The following is a 19194-nucleotide window of genomic DNA, read 5'->3' on the forward strand; positions in this document are numbered from 1 at the left end:
GCAATACCATGGCAAAATAGATGGTTCCATGAGCTCCAATGATTTTGGAGACTTCAGCTGAGTGCTTTGTCCATGAATGTGGAATTAAATTTCTTTAGTCTATTTTTTTTTTCCATTTTGCATCTTTAACCTGTATAGAGCATAGGTTTCACAGAAGCAAAAGGAAGAAGTTAATGGTCTGTTTATGGGCTAGCTTAACACCCTTTCTTCCTCCTCCCCTCCCCATATAATCACCTTGATGCTTCCTGTACAGAAAGAGGATGTAATTAATGTAATTAGTAAATATTTTAGAAACTAGTTCCCTCTAAGATTTTCAGGACACACCCATTTTAATTTGCTAGGCTCTCATGTGGTATAATTTTCCCCTCTCTATGTCAGGACAAATTGAGGGCTAGAATCATACAACACACTGCTTTAATAGTTGTGGTTTAGAGAAATGCAATCAACTTTTCTGAAAAAGAAGAATCTTTTCCTAATATACCTATACAGATAGCAAATTATTTCTAAATGGTGACTGATGTGCTTAAAAATATGTCCCTATGTCACCCCTGTTAGCAAATTTTAAAGGCAAAACACAGCCTGTCAGAGGAAGCCTAGGTAGCTTGAGCTGCCAGAGTAGGCTGAAGAGGATTTTGAACTTGATCTTAGTGGCTAAGGGGCAGCCAAAACATTGCTTGTATAGGGGAGCATTAAACAACAGCAGAGTGTTAAAACTAAACTTCAGCAGACCTGCTGGAAGCAAAATAGATATACAAGCCCCTTCTATACTGGGAAAAGCAGGCCAAGGTCAAACTCCCCCACATACATTCTATAAATGTTTTAGAATTAAGTTGTAACTGGATTATGGTTTTGTGTGCTAATGGTCTTCTGAATTCTCTCAGGGTGCAAAAACATTTTCTGCTTTCATCCTCTCTTGACCTGCATTGTTCTGTTTCTCCTTTTGGTACCTCCCTAAAGGAGCTGGTAAGCATTTCATGCTCCTACAAAGCTGCTGCCCACTTTTTAAAATGATTATATGGCTGTTTGAATAAGGTTTCCCTTTAGATGACTTCTTTGTTAACCTGGCCAACTAAAAAGCCAAGGTTTTTCTGGATAGGGGTCAAGCTCATTGTTCAAAGGTGTTTGTATAGGAAACCCTATCACATACCATTTGGGGTTTTTACATGTAGGACAACATCCCCTGGACAGATGATATTTCACAAGTCTTGAAAGACCTATCAGATTTTTCTCAGACAAATTCCCGAACCTTTCACACCACTTGGTTTCTATTTGATTAGTATATCCTAAGCTTCCCTTCTGACAGCCTGATAAAAAAGTAGCATGTGACTTAATAACTTTCCATTAGCCAGGCAAGGGCTGTTGTTCAGTCCCGTTCTCTTCTTCCTGCATTTCCCTGGAAAATTTCCAGCTGCTCAGACTAATGGTAATGATTTCTTCTGCTGCCATGAAACCTAGCCAGGAAGGAGGGGACATTGATCAGTCTGGGAATCCCATTCCCCTGCTGACTTTAACATTCCTGCTACTCTTTTTTTTTTTTTTTTTTTTCCCAACGCTTAAATGAATCCTTTGCTGTTTCCCTTATTCCTCTCAAAATAGTTACCCTTTTCCCCCACTGGATTACCAGGAAATCAGCTCTTCTGCAGTATGGTAAACTCTGCTGGTGCTGCTGTCTCCCAGGGAGGGGATTCTGCAGCTGCCTTTTGGTCGTACGATGTGACAGTGGCATCTTGCCTGACTTAAGTGCCTGCCTGAACTTCTGCCACAGAAAGAGGCAGCCCTGTTATGACTAGATGGCCCTAACCAATACAGTAGAGCAGGAGCTACTTTACTTAATACCAAATACTCGCTGAATGTGTCAAACGTGCCCTAGCACTGCCAGCCTGGCGGCAGGCTTCTTCTCACCTTGCTGCCTGGGAGCTGCTCCCGGGCTCTGGCACCCCTTCACCTCCAGCTGGGAGGAAATGAGCCACGTTCCAGGATCGGTGTGTGGCCAGAGGCCAGATCCTGCCCGAGCAGGGAGGGAGGGGTAGCACCTGCACACCGGCGCGGCTCTGGAGCGTCTCCAAGAGCAGCAGCAGGTTTGCTGAGACGCCACCCAGCTGGGGAATGCACCTGCCCGGGCAGGAGGTGAGGGCTGCAGCCGGACCTCGGTGCTGCCGCGGCACCAGGAAGGGGAGCCTCACCTGGGTCTTGGCAAGCACTTGCAAGAGGAAAGGCAGAGATTTTCCCCGTGGGCTCCCTCGTTAGCTGGATCCAGTGGAAGAAAAACGAGGAAAAAACATTGCTGGCAGGCTGGAGCAGGGAAGTGCACTGGGTTGTCGCGTGTGGGCAGAGTCTGCCGCAGGTGAGCGATCCCTTCCTCCCTGGGAGCTGCGCGGGAAGGACCTTCAGCAGTAGCTGCTGGCAGGTTTGAGGCTGCTTCAGACTTACTTCTTAAGAGACCCTGCTTCTTGTCTCCAATTCATTTCTTCCTTGTGCCACTGTTTGCCCTCAGCATGTAAGGCTTGGGAGTTTCTTGTTCCCTTGGAAATCCCAGGCCACCCTTGGCAGAGGTGCATCAGGAGAGGTCTGTGGGGTCAGGACAATGGATGCCTGTTGAGCATGCAGAGAGGAAGAGGAACATGGCATTTTACAATGGAGCGTGCCAAAACTGTCTAGATCTGTGTACAAAGCAGCTGTGCACTGACCCTGTTAGAACAAGCCCTCCACCATCCTTAAGCCCACAGCTCCTAGGCTTGGGGAGAGGAAGGGACAATCCACCAATACCCAGGGCTTCCCTAGGGCTTTCCAAATGGAGTCTCATGGCAGGAGTGCTGGTGGGACAGATGGTCACTTCTGGGAAAGCATTACCCTTCTGTCAGGGGAGTGAGGGTGGGCTCTCCCCAGAGGTGCAGATCAAACTGCACAGGTTTGCACGGATTTTGAGCAGCCCAGGAATTGATGGTTGGTGTGGCAGGCAAAGGAGTGTGGATCTCCTACTAGGATTTTGGGCGAGATAGATAGATGCCACAAAAAAGCCCCATTATTCCCACTCCTTGCAGGTTCCTCTATCCCCAGTCCTGAGTTCTCTTAGAAGGAACCTTCCCACATGCTCCCAGGTGCACGGACAGGCCTTGAGCACCTTGACACTCAGAGCTTCTGCTTTGTGCATTGGTAGTAATTCAGACATAAAACAAGATACATGAACTTTATTCTCTTTGAGCCTATAGGGGGTTAGAACAGAATCAAATATGCTTAGGAAGCATTTCTTTACTGAAAAGGTGGTCAAACACTGGAACACACTTCCTAGAGAACTGGTTGATAGCCCAAGCCTCAGTATTGAAGATGGTTCCGGGCAAGGCCCTAAAAAACATTCTTGAATTAGGTCAGCCCTGAATTGGTCAGGCAGTTGGACTAGATGATCATTTTAGGTCCTTTTCCACTGAAATACAATAGAATAGACAATACAGTAGGCTAGAATAGACAAACAGAATACAATAGACAGAATAGAATGTACTGTTTCAGTTGGAAGGAACATACAACAATTCAGGGCTGAATCTCTTGCCAAAGAAATGCTTCCTAAAGCATTAGAAATTGGAAAAAATTACATTAAATTATGGGAAAATGTTTATGCCTGTTCTGGACTAAAGATTATTGTGAGGTATAGAGTGGTGACAAGTCCATCCTAAACAGGCTATGCACAGACCAGGCAAAGAAGAAAAAAAGCTGTGATGGACTGGGAAAGCAGAGGGCTGAGATGACTTGGATTTGTTTGAGATTGTGAAGCTCTGCTGGCTCTCATCCAACACTGCTCATGTAAATAATTTTATGTATTGTTATTTTATAGCAAATCTTGTTGGACTCTCCCAGTCTCCATGATGCTCAAAGTCCACATAAAAGCTGCATAAAACCCTTCCAAGGCTGGAAGCACAAGGAAGTACTGAAGGAGCCTGTCTCATCCCCAGACTTCCCCTCCTAAACCCTGTGGGTAAGCATTGTTTCAGGGGGTACCTGGGTTCAAGGAGAGGAGGGAAGTGAGGAATATTTCAAGAGCTGAATTGTATGTGGCTCTAAAATTGAAGTGTTAATTAATATACAGTCCATGGTCTGTCTGTCAGATATCAGTCTGTCAGGCACAAAAGGTTTATAAGTAAATAAATATATGCATGCATCATTCTGAGGTGTTCAGCCAGTCTACATCTCCCACACCTGCAGCCAGGAGTGGCCAGGAGCACATTGATGATGACCCTCAATTTCCACTTAAATGTTGTCAGAGGAGGGAAAGAAAAAAATGGCCAACACAATGAAAAAGGAAAAACATGAATATTTTTGTTTTCCTGCATTCCCAGTGCTTTCCTGTTCTTCCTCCACAGCTGCCAGCCAGCAGTGGGGAAGGACGGCATGTCACTTTTTTCCTGAAATGTGCTCTTTGGACTTAAAGCATTGTGTGGCTGGGCTGGTGCTCTCTTCCTTTTTCTCCTGCATACAGAGATGGGAACACAGAAGGTGCTGGCTTCAGTAGTGAGTAAGTGTAGATTAATCATCTGTGATCCACACTATCAAACACACCAATCTGATGGGCCAACTGGCTTGTTATGGTCTGTCCCAGACCAATGAGACCAGGTAGCCCAAAGAACACCAAAAGAAAGGGCAACAGCTTTGGATGGCTGTCCTCCCTCATGGCAGAACAGGGATCTGTATTCCTTCCTTTCCTTCAGTCTGATCTGGGCAAAGTGATGTGCTGCACAACGCCAAGAAGGCAGATCAGCAAAGGTGCTGAAGGGAGTGCTGGGTGACAGCCCAGGATAGCGCTGCTTTGGTTTAACATATAAAGAGAGTTTTCTGAAGAGGGTGGGAGGCAATGCACCCAGCCTGAGGAATGAGAAACTGTAGCTAGATTTAAGGAGGAATGTTTTCATGGTGAGGGTGATTCAGCTCTGGAATGATCCCTGAGGGGCTACAGATCCTCCACCCTTGGCACCTAAATGAATAGGGCCCTGACCTGCTCAGTCTGACTTTTAGGTGAAGTCTGCTTTAAGCAGGTGACTTCACAAGGTCCCATCCCACCTTAATTATTCTGTGATTCTAGGAGTAAAAATACTGTTATTAGCAGCACCAACCCTCATGGTCTAGAGAAGCAAGTGTGGATGATTTTAGAGCAAAAGATTATATTCCCAGAACATTTTCAAACAGACGTAAGGAAACATGAAAGTACACTTCAGTGGAAGCCTTTGCCTCTCCAAATCATTTGTTTAATATAGGTTAATGTAGCACTGGGAAACTCTCCAAATCATTCGGTTAATAGAGGTTAATATAACACTGGGAAATACATGCTTGTTGAGGGGATACCTAACTTTTTTTCCTCAGCCAGATAGATGCTCCTGTAGTTTTATTTTGCTCCCTTGCCCTTCTGAGCAAATAAAAAACTAAAAGGGTTAAATTTTAAAAAGTAACATAAGAATGCAGTGCTGTAGCTTGATTTTTGATCCCATTTTCCCTCATTGTGGTTTATGTTGTGTTTTTTTTGTTTACTGTTTGACTCACGTAACTTGAGTCAAGCAGCAGAATGACACAGACTTTGCACTTCTCCAAGCTTTATGTTCTCTTAGTCCAAAATCTCAGTCTAATCTACAAACTTTCTATCTACTAGACCCACCCACAAGGAGGAGATAAGGCACCTCTGTGCTTGGAGAAGGAAAGACAGGAGGGAACAATGTTTAGCACCAAGCTGATTTGCATAGGCCGAGGAAACAACCCCAGACTCCATGTCTCCTTGCCTCTCTGTACTTTAATAGTGCCCCGTGACATCCTCACCTTCCTGGGGACTTGTGTCCTGGGCACACGCCGACTGCACAAGGTATCTGCTGTCTCATGCAAAACCAAAGTGCATCCCAGCAGGCACAAACCAACGTGTTCAGCCGCAGCCCTTGTCTCTCTCTGTTTGATACTTTCTGATTGTTCTGGCCCCAGCCCGGAGCTGTGCGTCTCTCACGGGCCTCCCCAGCAAGGGTGCCCTGGTTTCTGTGCCGCAGCCCGGGCTCTGCCAGCAGCAGCAGCAGCAGTGCAGAAGCGGCTCCCGGGGCGGGGGGCTCCCGCGCCCGCCAACCCGCCGTGCTCACAGACTTCCTGCACACGTGTGCCGCTGGCAGCAGGCGCTGAGCCACGTCCAGAGTGACCTCATGCTCCATCACAGCCGGGGAGTGACTCAGGAGGGGCTTGGCCTGACACTGTCAGGCGGTGTCTGGTTCGGGCACTCCCCACACAATTGTCCTCCCTCTCCCCCCGCCCCGTGTTGCCCGGGCCCCTAAGGAGGGGGTTTTGAGGTGTTTGCTGGCAGCGAAGGCATTGCCATTACGGGATGCAGTCTGTGGAGAACAGAGACAGGGAGAGGGATGGGAGGAAAGATCCCTGGTGTGTGCAGAGCTGCCGTGTGTGGAGGTCATAAATTGTCCCCGCCTGTGTATGGAGGCCTGAGCCCCAGTGCCGAGCAGGGTACAGAGTGTGTTTGACACGGGCTGATGCGCTCTTGAGAGCCATTTCTAGCAGGCAGAGTGACTGTCCCCCCACGCAGGAGAAGTGACACGGCTCTGACACAAGGGACCCGAGTCAGTTCCTGTCACTGCCATGGGCTCCTGCAGGGCTCAGAGCAGTTCGTGTGTGTGCTTGTGATGGTCAAGGGTGCATTGCCCTGTCTAGGAGGTGACCGGAGAGGCTGTTCTTGGGTCTCCAGGGTTTGCCCCGTGTCTCCCAGGCTCAGCCATTCCTGACGAGCTCCCGTGCTGTCCTCTCCAGCACTTCTCCATGGTTTGGGTACTAGGTGTTCTAGAGGGTCCCTGTGGTGCTGTGGGACCAGCTGGAGCACTCACATGCCAGGGAGGAACATTATGTGAGAGAAATGCATGGGGTTTCCACTTTTAGTCTAAAACTGTACCCAAAGAATTATTGAGGGGGGCCAGGATAGCAGGGACACAAGCCTGAGAAGAACCACGAGTGATGGGCTGAGACAAGGTGCTGTGCCCAGGGGAGCCCAGCTAAGCACAGCACCTCGGAGCCAATACTGCCCTTCCTCTGCACCCCTCCAGTGGCAAAGTGCTTCACAGACCAGCAGCAAGGAGGGCAAAATCTCAGGGTGCCAGGCCACAGCTAAGGGCTCTTTCCAGAGAAGTGCTGAGATCACTGGAGATGTAGCTACCCTATCTCTGTAGGGAACTCCTGATAGGAAACCACTGGCAGTGCAGGGGTGGGGACAGGGCTGAGAACATGCAACTATGGCAGCTGTCACTCTTCCAGCCACTGGAGTGGAAGGGTTAAACCCTGGTCCTGACCCCCACCTCCCGTTCTGGGCAGCAGAGCCAGTTGGTGACAAGAGGCTGATGCTGATGAGGGAGCATGTGAAGCCAGAGCTGTGAATGGGGCTTTATCCCAGGAGGGACTTGCCTGTGCTCTGTCCCTGCCCTGCTGCCAGCACCAGCTGCAGGCAGAGTCCTCTGGGCAGCAATGTGCCAGCAGCTTCTGAGCAGGGCACATGGTGTTGGGGAGGCAGGAGACTCTCCCTTGGGGCAGGCCGGGGTTCCCCTACAGCACATGGAGGTTTCCCGGGAAGACGTGCAGCTGATCTGTTCTTCAGCACAGGGGGCTTCTGTGAGGGAAGCACAGTAAGGTCTGCAGGCCAGCCTGGAGCAACCAAGGCCCAGGGTTAGGCACAGGATTATTTGGTACAGGGGAGCAGGGTCTCTGTTTAATGATATCTTCTCTTCTTGACTTTTTCAGATGAAAGACAAAGGAAAGGAAGGAGACAGTCCTGACTGTTCCCCTGTGGTGCTGCTCTGGGAACGCTCCATCATGTTTCACAGCCCTGCTACGGTGGTGGGCTCAGCCCCAGCCCATGGACCATAGCTCTCCAGGTGGCACCACTGCAAAAGGAAATTCCATCAGGATCCAAAGAATGAGACCGAGACATCACTGCTGGAGAAATGCAGCTGCCTTCACTGCTGCTGCATTGAGCCTCCATTTGCTGTAAGGGTACAAATTCATCTGTGCCACCTCTGTGCCCTCTTCACCCAGTTGCTCACCATGCCAGAGCTGGCAGAGCTGAGCAGCCCCCGCACTCCTGCGGATGCGGACCACATCCAGAGGAATATCTTGGAAGAGCATGTGGAGCTCTGGTGGTTCCAGGACCCCAAAAAGGCCATCCTGTGCTATGGGATGGCCGTGGTGCTGATCCTGGCCTGCGGGATTGGGGGCATCATCCTGCTGTACAGCACTAGCAGCCGATCTGGAGAGTGGCGGCTCGCCGTGGGCACCACGCTCTGCCTCCTGGCCCTGCTCGTACTGCTGAAGCAGCTGCTGAGCTCTGCAATCCAGGACATGAATTGCATCCGCAGCCGGGACCAGATCGAGCTTCTGAAGAGCGGAGGCTTCTCGGACTGCCTGGTGCTGCTGCTGAGCGCCCTGGTGCTGCTGATCTGCGGGGTGGTGCTCACCATCCTCTCCACCACCACCATGCAGCTCAGCCCCGCACGGCCTCTGGCCAGCATGTTCACCAGCGGGGTCATCCTGCTGACTGCCGGCAGCGCCATCCTCCTCTGCCTGCTGCTGTACCTGCTGTGCACCTCCTGCCGCCGGGCGGCTCCTCGCAGCCTGGAGACCGGCGAGATCCGCGTCTTCACCATCTCCGGCCGCCTCGCTGGGAACAGGCGGCTCCCTCCCACCTCCAGCATGGCCAACCTGATCTGACCCAGGACACTTCTGCGTGAGCCTGAGCGGATACAGCCTGTCGGTGATGGCCTTTCCCCAAGGAAGGGCGAGACCTGCAGTGTGCCTTGTGTTTCTGTTGGAGATGACTGGCATTTGCTTTGCCCCAGGCTGGTGGCACAGCACAGACTCGGGGTGCCTGGGCGGGCTCTGACCTGGCTGGCATTTTATCTCCACAAAGCCTCCTGTGGCAGCTGCTGCCTGCCTGGCTGTGACCATGTTACAGAGTGAAGGTGAGCCTGTCCTGTACCCCTGGGGACCCTAGCACTTGCTTGGTTCCTGCAGTTCCTGGAACTGCATCATACACTCTCCTGGCAGGAGAGGCTGTAATTGCGGGTGGTGTAAAACCAACCTGTGCTCTGTGCAGAGCCTCCAGCCCCCGAGTGAAGTAGAGCCTCTAGCAGCTGGTGAATGGCAGGAGATATTTTGTGTGTCAGCAGGCACGAGGGAGCCTGGTGGGAGGTATGGCTGCAGGGGCTGCTCCCAAGAAATCACTGGTGTCTGTGGGAGTGAGTATTGGATTTGCATAGGATTGTATGTGCCAGAGCCACAGCATGGCTGTCCTCACATAAAATGCTGTCTGTGTTTGCAATGCCAGGGTCTGTTCCAGTCTTACATTTCTGCAGACCATCATGACCTGTGGTTTATCAAAGGGGTGTTCAAGGGGTGTCAGTGTCAAGACCCTGATGTATTATCTGTGCTGGACTGAGTGTTTGGGCTCTGTTATCATGCCAGGGTGCTCCAGCTACATGAGCCACAAACAGCAAGGTGCAGTTGCTGGGGGATGGTGATGGGATGCCCGAATCCTGGGGCTGGGGTGCCCTCTGCAAAAGCTGTGCAAGGGGAGAGTGCTGTGCCCTCCCACAGGAGTTTCCCAGGCAGAGGCACCTCTGCTGGCAGGAGCCCTGCAGCTCATCCCAGTCCCTGCTTGTTCCCACGCTGTTTCTGTCTCCCAAGTGCTGCACTTGCTGCAGTGCAGAAAAGTTCTTCTACTGTCACTTGGGCCTTCACCTGGAGCTTTTTTAGGCTTCTGTCTCTACAAGGTGTCTTGTTTTATCGCCAAGGTGTCTCTCTCAGAGGCAGACTAACAATTCACCGCAGGAACTTTTCCTGTGATTTAAGTCTAATTTACCTGTCAAAATTCTCATTTCCCTCATAGACACACTAACCCTTTCACTGCCCTTTCCAAAGACATAGATCCCAATCTCCTGCTGAAGATGCTTCTGTGCAACCTTCTCTTCCTCTTAGCCAGTTGGTCAGAGCATGGTGCTAATAACACCAGGGTCACAGGTTTGAATTCCATGTGGGCCGTTCCTTAAGAGTTGGACTCTATGATTCTTCTGTGCCCCTTCCAGCTCAGACTAATCTGTGATTCTTCATCTTGTCTGCTCCTATCTTTCCTTCACCTGGGTTGCTCTGCCCCAGATGTTGGTTTTGCTCATTATTGACAAGTTTCCTCTGCAATGGAACAAGACTGAGATATTGTTTTTTGGTGCCTGGTAGCAAATTCATTTGGGAGAGGATGGTAGCTGATTCTTTTGCTAACAGCACAAATCACTGTCCGTGTTACACCTGGAGGCAGTGTCAGAGTTCACCATCAGCTGGTCAGAGAGGGCTTCATCCCTTCACAGCTCCACACCAACCATCCCCAATGCAGTGAGATCTCATGAAACCACATCTGTATTCACCTGCTCTTGTCCTGCTCCTGCTGACTTTCCTTTGCCTGAAGCCTTGGATTGCTTTCCCCAATGTAAAGGTACATCATTTGGGCTGTTCTCTCTCTGTCTCTATTATTTCTACATTTTCCTCTGCCACTTTCACATCATCTGTAGATTTTATTAAACTGTTGTTTCCTCTTCTCTCTGTATCTCCTCCCTTAATCTGCCCAAGAGCTCAGAAGGTGATGGTGAGCTCAGATCTTCCTGTGCTAAATCGCTTCAAAGCCGAGCTGTTCTTCCCCTCTGGGCTGTTTGGCCCCAGGTCCAGCAGGGACCCCTATGTCCGCACAGGAGGGGACAGGCCAGAGCAGAATGGTTTTGCACCATCACTATTGCTGCTGCTCTGCATGTCTGTGTCAGTGCATGTGCAGTTTTGCCAGGCTGCACCCCTCCGCCAGCACCAGCGGTCTAGCAGTGACTGCCAGCTCCACCAGCCTGCACGTGCTGACAGGCCACAGCTGCCTGCACACCAGCTGTTTTGCACATCTGGACATTTCTGTGAAGAGGCGTGACTGTGCCCAGCTCACTGCCTGCATGTCAATGTGAATCCTGTCCCCTCCACAGCCCCTTCAAAATGTGCCCCAAGTGCCTGTGAATTGTGCCAGAAAAGGGTGACTGACTGGGCCAGGACAGCAACCGAAGGAGATTATGGCTGAGAACAGGCTGTGCCTGAAGATGGTGGTTGGGTGTCCAGCTGCCCAGAGGGACAGCCTGTGCTGCCCCATCATTGGCTCCCCTCTGCAGCACAGGTGCTGGTTTGTTTCTTGGTTCCTGTGTTGTGTGTGGACATACATAATAAAGTGTTAGAGAAGTTGACTGTGTTGACGTCTAATGCTTGAGCCCAGGCCTCTCTGCAGAGCAGGAGGTGTCAGGGCTTTTCAGGGCTGGCCTCAGCCCAGGGCTATAATTAATCAAAACAGCCCAGGGTCCCTCGTGTGGCTGTGGTTTTGGATCACCAGCTAGTGTGACAATGCCACCACAGCCCCAAAAATGCATGTACTTCTTTCCCGATACACAATTCCCACCTCCAGATGCATGTTAATCTCTCTCTGTTTAATAACCCAGATGTATCCAGATCCCCTAACCACTGCTCTATGAACCTGAGACCTGGCCGTGCCCCTGCAAGATGCTCACATGGAGCACACAAAGCCTCCTGAATATGTCAGTGCTGGCTGGTTTGTTTACAGAGAAGCTGTTTCCCCCTGTGGCAGGGCTGAGCCTCACGGCGGCAGCTGCTGCCTGACACGAGCCTGGAACCAGTCTGCCTGCATACCTGCTCCTGCTCCAGGCCAGCCCCAGCCAGGCCCTCACAGCAGCTTCCTGGGTGGACCCCTGGAGAAGGATCCTCCTTTTCATGCTCTGACCCCCTGTATTCCCAGCTCTGCGTGACAGATGTATTTCCCCCCAAACAGGAGTTGCCAGGTTCCTGCCCACTTACACTGCAGCTGCCTGAGAGGGGGCAGAAAATGTGCACACACACACACACACATGCATAAACACAAGAAAACCTGCCATGTCTGCTTGGCTAAAAATAAATAAATGGGTGGGCCTATCAGCAGGGTCAAAGTAGACAAGTCATCCAACTAGGTGCTGATGGACTGGTGAGTAAGATCCTGAACAAATAAGCCTGGGCACTTCTCTTTTTAACTTCTTTTAAGGTATCACCGAGACTAAAAAAAAAGCCAAAAACCTGCATCTAGCATTAATTCATGTGATTGAAAAGCATGTTGAAAAGCCCAGAAAATACTCTTCAAAAGATAACTGAAATGCTTTTCCCCAGCCCCCAGATTTATATCTCCTACCCAAAAGACATTAGAGATTTCCAAAAATACAGTATATAGTGTATTTTCATGGGTAGCTGATGAGCCCAGAAGGCAAACAATGAGACAGTAACTGAAAAAGTAAAGCTCACTTTAGAGATAAGGCATTTAAGATCAAAAGCTGGCTCACCACTGAAAGAAGCCAGCAGGTTTTCCTCCTGCTCATGGCTTCAAGTGGTACATTTGCTCTCTAGCCTGTGTCATCCTTCTAATGCCTGACCCATTTTCCCCTTTAGTTTACATTCTCTGAGGTGTATTTTTTTAAATACACTGTAAATGTTTTAATGAGTGAAGAAATAGAAAGGCAGTTAGCAGTGAAACAGAGATTTGAAAAAGGTGGGGTAATTAGCTGTGTGGCAGAGCTTTGAGAAATGCTGTCCTATGTTGATAGCTCATGCTCTGGAGCATGACAGAGAGACTCTTGAGCTATCAGCGATGGTAATAACTGGGCTGTACCCTGGGAAATCTTCCCAACCAGTTGATACCAGCCTTATGAATCACTTACTAAAGGTGAATGCCACTGCTGCTCCCTGCCTTTAACTCCAGCGTAACCCATGAAGGCACGACCAACTCCAGCAGAAATAACTTGCAGTTACCTGTGTCTCATGTGCTGTTCATTGTACCACAAAGATGACAGGAATGTAAAAATTATCTCATTTGTACAACTCCACAGTTAAACAGACACGTGGAACTCTGTAATGGGTGCTGGAGGAGAGGGTCACCTCGCCCCAGCACATGTGCCTGGCACTACAACTGACAGCACTGATGAGTTTGCTCAGCTCTGCAGAGCTGGCAAGAGAAAGGTGTCTTTTAGCTGGAGAGGAGAGACAAAAGAGCTTCCTGGAGAGGAAAGAGAGAAAACAAAGAAGGGCCATGGCTGGAGAGACATGCACAGAAACCCTATGATGATGCACCAAGGCTGCCTGCAGCACAGCAGGTGAAATATTTGTTTGGACAAGAGCACTCGTGCCACAGATGTGGTCTCTCATTGCCACATTTAGAGGAATGTATTTATGGGCCTTGAAATCACATGCAAAAAAAGGCACATCCCAGCTGTGGGGCTGGGGTCTCCTCCTGGCACTGCCACTGGGAGAATTCCAACAAACCACTGCAGGCAAAGGCAGGGCTAAATCATGCTTTAATCACACCTCAGAGTGACAACGCATTGAGGGAACAAAGCAGGCCTGGGTCTGGCGCCATGGGGCAGTGGAGCCAGTGCCCAAGACCCTGTGGCAGCACCAGGGCAGGCTCCTCTTCCCACTGCATCCAGCTTCCTGGGCACAATGGGCACCACCTCCTTCAGCCTCAGCATCTGAGCAAGGCTGGGAAAGCAGCAGCTGGTTTGGTGTCCCTGTGACAGTGCAGCCTACTGCTGTCATGCTGGGACACTCTGGGACCAGCTGCCTTCAGCTCCATCACCATTCTGAGCCCATCCCTCTCTCTCCTCCTCTCTGCTCCTTTCCTCCTGCCCCCAACATGTGGGGCCCAAAGCCAAGGGCAGGTGGGAAAGGGGTGGAGCTAGGGAGACAGCTAGAGGCCACAGCAGTGGTGGCTGGGTTGTAAGCTTGGAAACTCAGATGGAGCGATGCAACTCCCGCTCCTCTTTTGTTGGCAGCTGCTCACTGGGCTGGATGTAGTTGTCCTCAATGAAGCCATCATCATCCTCGGCTTGCAGGTCGGCAGCATCAGGTATGAAATGACTCCCGCAGGAGCCCCTGTCCCAGTTGCTGCTATCCTCCATGGGGCTGCCTCCAATGGAGCTGATTTCGGGCAGTGGCCGGTGACGGTAGCTGGCAAAGTTCTTGTGGACAAGCTTGCACTTGGCAGCCAGTGCGATCAGGATGGAGATGCTAACCGCTGCCACCAGGAATCCCACCAGGTATGGCCAGCTCCTTCCCCCCTTCCCAGAGGGCAGTGCAGTGGCTGTGACACAGGAAAGGCACATGGTCAGCCTGTGGCACACCCAGTGCTCCCCGTTCTCCAGCCCTGTGCCTGCCTGCAGTGTGCAGCCAGCACTAGATCACTTTCATTAGGAGCAATACAGATGCTCTTCACCAAGACCCAGCTACCAAGGGAGTGTGAACCCTGGGGGCAAAACTGCCTGACAGCTGGCTGGTACTGCTGCCCATCACTGTGGGTCTGTGCTCCATGTGGCTTCGTGGCACCTGTTAACTTTCCTGTCACAAAGCCAGCAAACACCTCCAGGTGTGGGCCACCCTCCCACCAAACCACTGCACCAGCGTGGCCGAGCAGCCTGAGCCTCTTGGGACTATGGGGCAGAGCAGGGGGTCTCCACCTGCAGCCCCATCCAGTATAACAGAGGACAGGAAGGTGCTAGACCTTCTGGACACCTCTGAATTTGCACAACTTACTGTTGTTCTCAGTCACTGTGATCTCCTGTGGTGTGGTGAGCTCACGAGCAAACCGCTGCTTAATCTGGCAGCCCAGGTCCTGAGAATCCAGAGCTGCGATCTCTTGGCCCCTGAGCCCCGGGGGCGACACGCAGGTCACCTGCACAGCTGGGAGACAAATGGGCTAAGGTGGGATGGGGGTCTGCGCCTATCCCCTCTCCCATTTAGAGAACATGATCCCCGCTTCCTTCTGAGTTGATGGGATGCGTTGCAAGGTGTTCCTGGCTCTGTCTTACAGTCTTGCTGACCCTCAGAATTTTGTAGGGAACAATAAAGGGAAAATCCTCTGACAAAGGAACTGTTTGACTCTGATTAGCAGCTCCTTTAAACTGGATACAGACAAATTCATGGATACCCACAGAAACCCCACTGCTCTTACTTAGTGCTGAGCTCAGATGGTTGGAGCCTGACCTGGCTCCAGAGGGGGAGCTGCCAAGCCCTCAACAATGAAAATGTGGTCATTCCACAAAGATACATAAAGATGGATTTAGAGGCCAAAGGGTATGTGCAACCCACTTCCCAGAAGAATGGCCAAATAATCATCCTGCTGACATTCTCAGAAATCCTCGGTATCCTGCAGAACTGCAATGAACAGACACATCACCTTTTGGTTTGCTGTCCCTCAGCAGGGTAGGACAGAGAGCCATCTCAGACTTGCCCAGGGGTCAGAGCAAATGGATCAAGCAAGACTCCTACACTCGGGGTTCTGCCTGCCCGACACATCCCCTGCCACCATCCCCTCTGCTCACCTCGCCTGTGCTGCAGCCACTGCTGCAGAGGGTGCACGCTGCAGTCGCACACCCAGGGGTTCCCCTCCAGACGGACCCGTGGGATTGTCTCCATCAGCTGCAGGCTCCAAGTGCCCACAGAGACCAGCGCATTGTGCTGCAGGTCCAGGTGGGAAAGAGCCTTCAGTGGCAAAAGGAAAGGGACATCAAGCTCCTGCAAGCTGTTGTTTCTTAGAAGCAGTGTGTGCAAGTTTCCCAGGCCCTTGAAAGTGTCCATGTGGATGTAGGTGATGCCGCAGCTGCTCAGGTCCAGCAGACGCAGCGCCCCGAGGTTGGAGAAGATTGCCGGGCTCAGCATGAGCTTGGCATTGCTGGAGAGGTTGAGAGAGTGCAGGGAAGGGAAATGCTTCAAGAGAGTCCTGTGATGGGGCATGACCAAGGAGTTGAAGGAGAGGTCCAAACTGGTGATGTTTCTTGGAAGGGAACTTGGAGTGTACTGAAGGCTCTTCCCACTGCAGTCAGCCCGTCCCTGGGAAAAGAGCTTCTGTCTGAGATGGGCTACCCATGATGGGGAGTGTCTCTACAGAGAGACTCCCCAAGGATTCAAATGTCTTAATTACCCTTGCAGAGTTTTAAAAAAGCAAAGACACACACATGTTTAAAAAACACATGAGCTGCCAGATTGGAGTGGGCCATGGAGAAAGATGAGCAGGACAGCCCAGAACTGAGAGCAGCTGACTAAAACAGTAAAAGAGGAGCATTCAGGGCTGGGGAAAAACCCAAATGGATGAGTGCAAAGCACTGACAGGTTGTCAGCCCCCTGTCCTTCCGTACAGGGCAGTTGTCACACAGGGTCAGTTTGCAGAGGGCCTTCCTTTTCCTCCCCTGGATCCCCACCTCCAGCCCCCTGGGAGCTCTTGTGTGACACAGGGGCATCCTCCCAGCTGGAGAGAGAAGCAGGCAAGCCTTGCCTGTTGCAAGGGCAGGCAGGAAGCTGACCAGGCTGCAGAGCTATAGGCACGTGTACCAGTCACCCATGCTAGGAGCAGCTCCTTGAGGCCTGTGCAGGACAATGCACCAATCCTTCCATCTATCCCACGTTCCTGAGGATACACAGTGAATGGCTGTGGCTTACTGCTGGCTGGCTGGCTGTGTCAGTATCAGGAAACAGAACAGACCAAGGACCATTCCCTGTCCCAAAAGACCAGCAGATCAGGATGGAAGGATTAGTCAACCCAGACAGATGGATTTTTTTTTTTTCCAGTAAAACAGGGTGCCTCAGCTCAGATAGTTTTGGGGAGCAGCCCCCAGCGTGGGTTACTCTTGCCTGGGCTTTTAGTGGGAGGGGATCAAATGTCCAAACTGAAGCTGCCAGAGAGCAGGTCAGCAATTTAAGTTTGGTTGGGCAGACACAAGCTCCTGCTGTGTTTGACCTTGGAAGTAGAGATGTTGCGCTTTTAGCTTACTGTGGTCCATAGCCCTGGGTTTCAATGTCTGGCTACATTCCAGCTAGCTGGGCTTTCCATTTCTTTCACCTCTCCTTTCATCCTCCTGTCCACCTAAATCTCCTATCAGATCCTGCTGCTCCTGCTTGGTAGAGGGACAGATATGGCCTTAAACTGGGGTTCTGAGGACCCGGTTATAATTGGGCCAAGCCACAGGGGCACCACATGGATCCTGTTTCCAGCTCAAACACAGCTGGGTTCAGGGAGGCTTTGGAAAACAGTGGAAACCTTTGGGTGGAATAACTGAGAGCTCAGTGGAAAGGTCAGTGGCCCATGACAGCCACTTTCCTTCATTCTCCCAGCTCCTGCCTGATGCAGCCAAGCTGCTGGCTGCAGTGCTTGTCTCAGTGGGTTAGCTGTGTTTCCTGCTCCTTGCCAGGTGCTCAGGGATCCTGGCCCCATGCTTGCCACCACCCTGGTTCCAGTCACTGCATCACCATGCACTGGGAAAGGGAGTGAGTGGTTGGGACCTCCTCAGGGATGTGTGTCACGGCTGCTTGCCATGCACCCAGCTGTGTTACACCTGCAGCCAAGAGACCTCCACAGTCAGAAATGCCATGGATCAGATAGTGCTTTCCCAGGCCATGCTCTGGTGAACAGGCTGGACAACATGACATGTTCAGTCCGAGGCTGGGAGCAGGACAGCCAGGCTTTGGGCATGAGCAAACCACCCCCGTGGCTGGCGGCCACTGGCACAGCACACCTCCCAATTAACTCCGCTGGCTCCCACGGGTTTTCACCGCTCCTCCTCTCTTGAGCCGTGCAGAGCAGGCGCTGCCTGCCAGGCCCTGCTGCCCCGTGGGCGCCCCCGCTGTGGTGGCAGGACCGGGCGCGGGGGCCCTGCCCACCCCCGGCCGCTGCTCCCACCGCAGCCCCACGGCCCCCCTACCTGGTGGTCAAGGCTGCAGGGGTGTCCCATCACCGCTGACCAGACGCACAGGAGGCTACAGACCCAGTAGAGCAGGCACGTAGGAGCCATTTGGCTCCAGGAAACTTCCGGCCAGAAAAACAGGTCTCGGGGAAAGCTGGGAAGCCGGCAGAGCCGGCCGTGCCGGGCGAGGTGTGGCTGCGGCCGCAGGGCTCAGGGCCGCCACCGAGCCCCCACACGCCGGCCGCGCGGACAGCAGCGCCCGCGACCCAGCCCGGCCCCGCTGCCGCCCCGGCCCCGCTGCCGCCCCGGCCCCGCTGCCGCCCCGGCCCCGCTCCTCCCCGGCTGGTGAAAGGTGGAGGTGCCGGTTACACATTAACAGCCGCGCCCCTTCACCTCCCACCCGTGTGTCCGCCCGTGATCGGTGACAGGGCTGCCTGCTGCACCGAGCGGTGCCGTGGGGCTGCCGGAGTGGCAGCAGGACACTGGGAGGGCTGGGGGGGCCTCCAGAAGGAGCGGGAGACACCTCTGTGGCATCTGCCGTGCTGGAGGAGAGCAGCCAGAGCCTGGTCCAGGTGTTGGTCCACACACCTGGGACAGGGGCACACAGCCCCGGCTGGGGAAGCTGGGGCTGAGGCAGCAGGAAAGTGTCCTACAGGAAAATAAAAGCCTTGCTGGGATTCCAGGAGAAAGGTGTTTGAAGCATGCAGCAAACTGGCAGGTCTCTGGGCCAAGCAGCAGCAGCAGCTCAGTGAGCAGCAGCTGTCCCTGAGGGTCCCAGAGGATGGGGTGCTCCACCACCTTCAGCATGCCCCATGCAGACCTGCCACTTATCAGTAGTTTTCCCTCCCAGTCCTGCTGTGGGGTAAGTTGAAAGTCTGAGAAATCATGTCAAAGCAGCATCTCATGGGTGTTTGCTGGCACACCAGACCTGCTCCTGTACCCAAGGGTGATGGGGTAGGTGAAGCGGGCAAGGCTGACAGAGCCACAGGCCAGGCAGGGAAAGTGCTGGCTGCACCTGCTCCTGGCTTTGCCTCAGCAGCAAGAGGGAGTCCCAAGCTCTCTTCCCTGCTCCCCATTCCCTGGTCCCACGCCTGCTCAAAAAACAGGAAGCTGATTGCCAGCAAGAGCACTTTGAGCTGTCAGCAACTGGGGCAGGATGGCTCCTCCTCACCCAGCTGCCAAAGGGCTCCTCCACAGCCACACGTCCCACCCTTTCCTCAGGGAAAGGGCTTCCCAGCAGCCTGTCCTTCATCCTGTGGGCATGTGCTGGATGCCAACGCAGCAGGCAGCTCCTGCTTCCCAGCTGTCCAGGCGGGCTGGGGTTGGTCAACTACCCTGCTTCCAGGATGTTCTATGCCTGGTGGGAGCAGTCCTTAGCCCAGCCTTGCAGGGCCTCCCCAGGACCTGC

At 52.4% G+C, this 19194-nt stretch overlaps 2 protein-coding genes across 5 annotated transcripts; one reads left to right on the plus strand and one right to left on the minus strand.

Moving 5' to 3' along the window:
• The first annotated feature begins 2038 nt into the window (after positions 1 to 2038).
• TMEM125 (transmembrane protein 125) lies at positions 2039 to 11265 on the plus strand. 4 transcript variants are annotated; one of them, XM_066192632.1, is made up of 4 exons: positions 2039 to 2127; positions 3827 to 3967; positions 4353 to 4504; positions 7750 to 11265. In XM_066192632.1, the coding sequence occupies exon 4, from the start codon at positions 8053 to 8055 to the stop codon at positions 8713 to 8715; it is 663 nt and encodes a 220-aa protein (XP_066048729.1). In that variant the 5' UTR covers positions 2039 to 2127; positions 3827 to 3967; positions 4353 to 4504; positions 7750 to 8052; the 3' UTR covers positions 8716 to 11265. The 4 variants fall into 4 exon arrangements, with proteins under 4 accessions (XP_066048729.1, XP_066048728.1, XP_066048731.1 ...); XM_066192631.1 differs by lacking the exon at positions 2039 to 2127 and adding an exon at positions 2131 to 2344; XM_066192634.1 differs by lacking the exons at positions 2039 to 2127; positions 4353 to 4504 and adding an exon at positions 2131 to 2344.
• A 1163-nt stretch (positions 11266 to 12428) lies between these two features.
• On the minus strand, positions 12429 to 18096 carry CUNH1orf210 (chromosome unknown C1orf210 homolog). The gene is made up of 4 exons (XM_066192636.1): positions 17805 to 18096; positions 15432 to 15939; positions 14644 to 14790; positions 12429 to 14194 (listed from the first exon to the last, which is right to left on the minus strand). The coding sequence occupies exons 1-4, from the start codon at positions 17892 to 17894 to the stop codon at positions 13845 to 13847; spliced, it is 1095 nt and encodes a 364-aa protein (XP_066048733.1). The 5' UTR covers positions 17895 to 18096; the 3' UTR covers positions 12429 to 13844.
• Positions 18097 to 19194: the final 1098 nt, after the last annotated feature.

The sequence above is a fragment of the Chamaea fasciata genome, unplaced genomic scaffold (genome assembly GCF_029207755.1).
Source record: "Chamaea fasciata isolate MVZ Bird 193981 ecotype frontalis unplaced genomic scaffold, bChaFas1.0.hap1 SCAF_10, whole genome shotgun sequence".
NCBI lineage: Eukaryota > Metazoa > Chordata > Aves > Passeriformes > Sylviidae > Chamaea > Chamaea fasciata.